The sequence below is a fragment of the Cariama cristata genome, unplaced genomic scaffold, assembly GCF_000690535.1.
Source record: "Cariama cristata isolate BGI_N322 unplaced genomic scaffold, ASM69053v1 scaffold12628, whole genome shotgun sequence".
Lineage (NCBI taxonomy): Eukaryota > Metazoa > Chordata > Aves > Cariamiformes > Cariamidae > Cariama > Cariama cristata.
The window spans coordinates 15,443-23,155 of NW_009630715.1; the positions used below are offsets into that span (position 1 = coordinate 15,443).

Genomic DNA, 7,713 nt, shown 5'->3' on the forward strand with positions numbered 1-7,713 from the left:
TTTTCTGTCCCAGTGCTCTGGAAATTCACAGTAGGGAATTAGGAAGATCATTAGCTCCTGTGCAAAGACTGGTCCCTTTCGTGGAAGAAAGTAGATCAGAACTGCTGCTCAGCTACCTAGGCGACTTTGTCTCAGCTTTCCTCAGTTACCTACTGATGGTTTTGGTAAAAGTGGCAGGAAGGAAGATTGCCTTTGTGTATGCTCTGTATGTGACAGAGTGTCAGCTTTCATCAGGAGAAAAAAAAAAAAGTGCTGCTGAAAAGTGGGTATGTATTTTGAAAGCTACCTTTTCACAAATAATTTTAACGATATGTTTTAGAAGATGGGAGAATAGTTTAGCTGTGCTCTCTGAGACTTCAAATGAAGCATAAAATGAACTTGTGAAAGAGGATGATAGTTACATTATGGTATTATAATTAATAAAATAATTATTGTAATAAAAACAAAGTGATTGAGAATCTGTGTTCTAAGCAAGAGAAAGCCACTTTTTAAATGATTCGGGCTATTTCTGTGAAGGATAGCAGGTTACTTGACCAAGAAGAGTTTGATAGATCTTTGAACTTTTGTCACTGTGTTATACTGAGCATTAGAAGATCAGTCCTGGGCAGTTTAAAACTGTGAGCTAAATAGCTGTGCCAGGGAAGGAGGGACAAATCGGTCATGGGCGTGGAGGAGAAATAGGGACTATCATTGTGAATACCATCATACTGATTTATTATGGCTCCTAGCAGCAGCCTACAGCTGGCATAGCCTCTGTTACAGGTGTGCTTGCTTGTTGAAAACAAACAATGATATCATGTCTAATAACTTTAATTGACTTACAGATGTTGTGGTAGAAATATTGTCTTACAAAGTAACTGGACTTTGTGTTCCTGAAGTGCTTAGCTTTTGAAGGAAAGGCAGCATAATGGAAATTGTAGCAACATGTAGATGTCTGGTATTTAAACATAGTAGTAACAATGACTTCGTTCATCAGTGAGATACTATAAATGGGAAGGCTCATGTAAGCCTTTTCCAATTTTAGACTTTTACCATGAACTCTAAAGACTTCAACTTTGAAACATGATTTGAGTAAGCAATTTTCATGGTACTTTATAAAGGTTATTCTGGTGATCCACATACATTGGCTTTTTATTTTCCCTTGGGTGGTTTTCTTACTCCTTCTCTGTACTACTCTTTTTCTAGATAGCAGTGAAAGCTCAGAATTTAGTGAGGAGCTGCCGTCAGGGCTTGAAAGGTGAGTTAGACTTCCTGTACACTCACTGAGCATTCTACAGACTTAGCTAAGAAATTCACAAATGATCCCTAACATAGATAAGCCCCAAATCAGTAGTTATTTTTTATCAAATTATTGATTAGTTAGGAAATGGCAAACTTTTTGAAATAAAGCACTGTGAAGTTATTGTGTTTTTCTTCCCATGGACCTGAAAAGATTGGGAACTCTCTCTGTCATGTTTACCAAACCCTAACTGTTGAAGTCTCAGATTAGAATTTCCCTCATCAGATATTTGCATTCACAAACAGGGGTCGTTTATATGCCACGCTGGGGCCTAACTGGAGGGTACCAATCCGGAATTCTCCTAGGAGTCGAAGCTGTGTCTACAGGTACAGTTCAGGGTCTACCTTGCTCAGTGTATGGTGCTAAACTTCCATTTGGGTCTCTACGCTTTCCTAGCATAATGTATTTTGTGTCCAAAAGTATCCTTGTATGACCATAGCAACTCATGGAAGTCTTCCCCTTCTGCTTGTAAAAATTGTTATTAATGCTAAAGCAGGGGTATGGCCCATTCAGATTAAATTCAATTTAGTTATTGATTTAAATAATTCTGTCTGGCTTCCATATTGCTGAAAGCTAGTGCTTACTTTGGGCTTTATGACATTACAGAAGCAAGTTTGTCATGAAGGCCATCTTTGCCTTCTGTGACAAATAATGATATTAGAAGAATACCTTCTTGACCCTTTCTAATAATTTATTTCCTGATTTGCAGAACAGCTACTCATAACATCTGTTTGTGTCAGAGATCTATAGTGTGATGTCTTGATTTTGTACAGTAAAGAGGTGTTACCTTGGACCCCAAGTAAGAGAGGGAACTTCTGCAATGCCATATGTAGCGAGCACTCCCAATGTTGCTAGTCACTAGGACATGGACTTTTTAGAGACAGGTAACCCATTTACAGGCTGAAGAGATGTGATGTGGAAAATTGTGTATAGTTCATTCATTGCATCCTTACCTGACCTGGACTTGATAAATTCTGTGGTAGTGGGAATTGAAGAAATATATATGAACAGTAAAGAAAATAGAGCCTTGAAACAGTATTCTGCAAATACCGAGATGTAGTTGGAGTTTAAATCCACTAAGTTTTTATTTTGTATAAATTAGTTTGCTTCAGCCATTGTAGAAATGTTGATATGTGTAAATATAGGTACAGACGTTTTACTTGAGCTAGTAACATCTGTAACTAGTAACTAGCAGCACAAGTTAGAAGTTGTTAGACAGGAATAAAAATGCATACGTTAAAAGGAATAAATTTTGGAACAGAATTTCAGCTACTGTACCTGCTTCTGGAAAATACTCTCTTAACATGTCCATGGTAGATTGGTTTCAAAAATATATACAAGCTAGAAATATAAATATAAGAAGATAAAAATGTGAAAAGCCTATTAAAGCCACAAAGAATTATTCCCTAAAAAACATTTCTTACGTTTATCCACCATCAAGTAATTCTAATGCTTGCGTTCATTCTTCCTTTTCTGGAATCTTCTACTGCTTCTGTCAGAAAACTAGAATTGGCAAGAATACACATTAGTACAGACAAGGCATTCCATTTAATCGAAGGAGATGCACCTGCCAGTTTGAAGTGCTGTTCTTGCATAGGTGGTAGTGCTGTGTATATTGCTTTCACCAGCGTGTGTTTATATGACACCATCATACTTGTTCATAGACAGAATAGTGTTCCTTTCACAACTGAATGGTAGATCATCCACGTGTCCGTTTCCTTATATTCATTATTAGACGTGATTTAGTTGGCTCTGGTAAACTTGATTGGCCTTTATAAGAGTATTAGAGCTGTGATCACATGGTAATGAGGAGAGGTTAGCAGCAGATAATTCTAACAGATCATCACATACCAAGCAATCTTTGGTTGTTAGGTGCTTAATGGCTGTTTACATTTCTAACTTAGTCTGTACTTGGGTTCTTTCAGTTGTAGCACTTTTTCACTGTTGTTTGTGGGAATCTCTGTGTTCATCCTGGGAAAGGAAAAAAAATTTTAAGCACTGTACAATAAATTATTTGGCATTGTTATATAGTTTCCCAAACTTTTTTTCCAATTAGCCAAGGTAATTTCCTACATTCTTTTTTGACAGCTAAAGTTTATATTTTAAGATAAAATTACATTTGTGTAAGATAAAGTACATGAGCTCTTATTGCCAAATTTTTAAGCCATAAGTTTCCAGAAATCCCGATAATTTCTGTAATGTACCGAAATAAAATAGAAAATTGCCTGTTTTCCCTTTGACTTTGAGCCTCAGTATTTATTCTGTTTTATTTTTTCATGTCTAAGCTGCCAGAATAGAACCCTTTGTTGATTGCTATTTTTCAAAGATCCTGGTTCCTGTTTGTTACCTAGGTCTGGAGAATACATATTAGGGAGTCAAGTGTCAGATGGCAATGCAGGAAAAATATATTTAGAGCTAAATTACATTGCTTGCTTCTTGTCCTTATTTGTCTGCTCAAATATATATGGCAATGTTTTGTCTCTCCAGCCCAACAGGGTCCTGCAGCTGCACCTTAGGTAGTTCCACAGGAGTCGTTACCATGGAAGGGCCATTAAGGAGAAAAACATTGCTCAAAGAAGGCAAGAAACCTACTGTAAGTGATTCTAATTCTTTCTGTGATTCTAATTTAGTAGTGGATGTTTTAATTTCCAGGATTAGATTAAACCTGCAGCTTGATACCACACAAAACAATGTTCCTTGTTGTTATCAATTGTGAAATCATTTTCTGTTCAAAGTTTTAACTGGGTTATATAACAAGGTAGTAACCTTTGTATGTCATTTGATCTACAGCAGTTTTGGTTCTTGCTGCATTTGAAAGTAACGTCTCTAGGTTGTGAGAGCAGAGCAAGAGTAAAGCAGCTCTATAAATCAGCATGAGGGCAGAAATTTAGTATCATGGTGAAAGGGGAAGGCTGCAAGCCATCCATCTGTAGCACCAAAGTCATGGTAATTCATACTTAACCTAAATTCACAGGTTTCACATGGTTCTGGTCCTATGCATTTGGTAATTTTTTGTTTTCTGTAGAGTTCATTGATAATTTTTGTGTGCAGCCCTACTGTTCAGTGCTAAAAGATTTGAAAATTGAAGAGATGTCATCTCAATAAATTTTATTGATCAAATGCAGAAGTCTAAGATCTGTCCGGTAGAAGCAGCACACTATTTTGTTGTGAAGCAATCAGTCCTGATACTTTTATGAGATACCCAAGTAAGATGGATTGTATTCACAGCTAGCCATCCAAATTTAGGTAGCTGGGCTGATTTACACCAGGAGATACTCTTTTCCTAACTCTCCATTCCTTGCTTCTGAATTTACTTCACTACCACTTGGACTTGCTTGTGAATAGATTCTTGAAATGTTGGAGGTACGCGGAGTTTTTCCTAATTTTTTTCCTTTCTGATTCAGCTCTCCTCATGGACTAGATACTGGGTTATGCTTTCAGGATCAACTCTTCTGTACTTTGGAGCAAAATCTTTAAGAGGCACTGAAAGAAAACATGTAAGCTTTAAATTTGTTCTAAAAAAAGAAACTTGTGTATTCATAAGCAGATCTGGAAGGGTGTTTGAAGTGTACTTGCGGTTCCAGGTTAAGCCATATGTCTGCACAACTTCTACAGTCAAAAGTTAATCCCTACTACAGTCTCAGCTGTGACTGACTTGTCTGTCTCTTCCAGTATAAATCTACACCTGGTAAAAAAGTCTCCATTGTGGGCTGGATGGTGGCACTGCCTGATGACCCTGAACATCCTGATATTTTCCAGCTAAATAACCCTGACAAAGGTAGATGTTGCAGGATGGACATTATCTGCATTATATTTCTGTGGCAGGAAGTAGATTAATCTCTGTTAATGAGTTTGTAGATTACAGAACTTAGTGTCACTCATTTAAAAGACTGAAGAGGGAGATTTTCAATATAGAATTTTCACAGGAGGGTACAAATGAAATTGAACATATTTCTACAATATGCTGTGGTGCTCCTGTGGTGCCTACAGAGATATCTCTGTATCTTGACAGTTACTGTAAGTTTTGCAGAAATTGCCTAGCCAGTATGAGATTGCTGTATGTCAATGTGCCCGCATACCCTGATGTCCAAACTTCTGAATAGCTTTCTTAAAATTAGTCAATATCAAATCTTGACTTACACTGAGGCCAATTAAAATACTATTGAAAATTCTTCAAGCGTCAAACTATTTACCAAAAAAAGCCTTTGAAGTAATTATTAATTACTTTTAAATAATTTTGAAGTGCCATAACTCTTCCGCCTTGGTTAAACTTCAAAAACCTCAAAAGATCAGAAAGCTCCTGGAGTTATTTTGCACGTTGAGTGGTTACATAAAGATTTTTGAGGCTTCCTTCATTTCCCATGTTTTCAACCTTGGTGCTGGACATGGATTTGTATCTCCTGTGCAAAGAGCATCTCTTGGGTGTTGACTAAAATGCACGAAGTATTTGATTGCAAGAAACAATTTATGAAATAATGAGGTATAGAGGAAACTCAGAGTAGGACATAGAAGAAAACAAAGTTCACAAATAACAAAAACATTCATAAGAAGTTTGGCAGTAACTACAACAGTCCTGAGACGATGACAGCCAGGAGTAAATTAGATGTGATGTAAGTGGTCTTTTCTGTGGCTGTAATTTGGCCTCTCTGCCTATACACTTCTTAGCTTTGCAGGCCACATATGTTCTCATACTCCCTTCACCCAAGGATTGTTGGATAACATGTCTCACTTGGTCTCTATTAGGTAAGCAACATCCTGTTCAGGTATTTGAGGTACAAATTAATTTAACAGTTTATCGCAGGACTTTGGCTTCTGTGCAGAAATTAGAATCCCTTGAAACTACATGTATGTCTGCCAATTTAGAGCCTTTGATTTTCTTATTTTTGTAGGCAATGTTTACAAGTTCCAGACTGGTTCAAGGTTTCATGCAATATTATGGCATAAGCATTTGGATGATGCATGCAAGAGCAACAAGCCTCAGGTAAGGTTGTGAACCCACTTTCTTGTATTCTCCAGAAAATCCTTACTAGATAACTCTTTTCAATCTGCGTGCACATGCAGTTGTGTGTGGACAGACATAATTCCGCATTTTGTACATTGATCCAATTTGCAATAGGAGGAATAAAAATTATTTAAAACTACAGAATTCCCACCAAATCAGGATTTGTGCAGCTATAGCTATAGGTTTGGTTACCTTAACCTCTACAGTCACTGCTTCAAGTGAAGTAACCCCATCTCTACTTCAAAAGGGCCTTTCTCATGGACAAAGAAAGCAACCATGCTAGCATTTACTCCAATGACTGGGTCTATATGTGCCACTGAAGAGAGTGTCCTATAGAATTTTTGCTGTTTGTCCTTTATGTAGCAGCCTCATTCTTCTCTTGAGGAAAATGTTCATGCTTAAAAGGATTTCCAAAGGTTATATTAATAAGATGCTGATCCATACAGGACCTAAAACAACATGCAGCTTGAGAGTCTTCTTTACACACACACATTCCCCCACCATGCATACTGATGACTTCTTAGAATACTTTGGCTGGATTTGGTCCATGAATAGAAAAATTATTTGAGTCTTTATCTTTCCTCTCAGTTATGGGGTTAGCCCTCTTTTGGGCCTGTTTGGGACTAATTACACTTTTCACATTGGATAATAAATAATTAGCCCACTCTATTTTGTAACCTTGCATTTTCCCAATGCTGTAATAGGCTCAGGAGCATTATACTGCTGAATAATTTACATTCTCTTCCAGGTACCTGCTAATCTAATGTCATTCGAATAATTTGCTCTCCTACCGGGTGTGACTTCAAGTGCCAAACTGAAGAAACAGGCTATTGTTCTCTAAGGAGGAAGAGGAGAATGGTTTTTCTGACATGAGCCAGCCACAAATATTTTAGCACTTTCCTATGTAACTTGAAAGTGATTCTGACACAGCTTTTAAAAGCAGAAGGTGAATGTTGTCCTTAGGACTAGATATAGTCTCATGCACTGAGTGAAAGCAGACAACTTGGATGGACAGAAGATTAATCCTCACTCCTGGATTCTAGAACCCTCAACTTTTTGTGTCAGAGACTGCCATGAACTGATGTTTGACCAGAAACTGAGCATCATATCTTCTGCCTATTCTTTTTTAAATGGTTCTTTTTATTGTTAAGCTGCTTTGTGTGACTGAAGAATATTTGGCCCATGTTGGGTTTCAGTTCTTTCTAATGCACAGAATGATTGACAGTGTTAACTTGCTGTGAAGTGTCAATTAGAATAGAAAATTGTGGAACAGCATTTTTATAATCTAAGTGCACTGAGTTGCTTGGCAATGTGGCTGCCTCAGATTTTGTATCAAATCTCTGGACAATTCTGCTGTTCACATTTGAACTATTTGGGAAAAATGTATTTTGGCACAGGACAGTTGGTTTTCTTTTCCTTCAGTTATGTTACT

At 37.2% G+C, this 7,713-nt stretch overlaps 1 protein-coding gene across 1 annotated transcript in view; it reads left to right on the forward strand.

The window, feature by feature from the left end:
* Positions 1-7,059, forward strand: part of LOC104165897 (ras-specific guanine nucleotide-releasing factor RalGPS1-like) — a gene marked incomplete at its 5' end in the record, with an annotated part of 21,261 nt that extends 14,202 nt beyond the window's left edge. Inside the window, 7 exons of the mRNA XM_009705664.1 lie at positions 1,186-1,237; positions 1,525-1,605; positions 3,767-3,872; positions 4,684-4,776; positions 4,952-5,057; positions 6,169-6,260; positions 7,030-7,059. Coding sequence (XP_009703966.1) covers positions 1,186-1,237; positions 1,525-1,605; positions 3,767-3,872; positions 4,684-4,776; positions 4,952-5,057; positions 6,169-6,260; positions 7,030-7,059 — 560 coding nt within the window. The remainder of the gene's footprint in view (positions 1-1,185; positions 1,238-1,524; positions 1,606-3,766; positions 3,873-4,683; positions 4,777-4,951; positions 5,058-6,168; positions 6,261-7,029) is intronic.
* Positions 7,060-7,713: the final 654 nt, after the last annotated feature.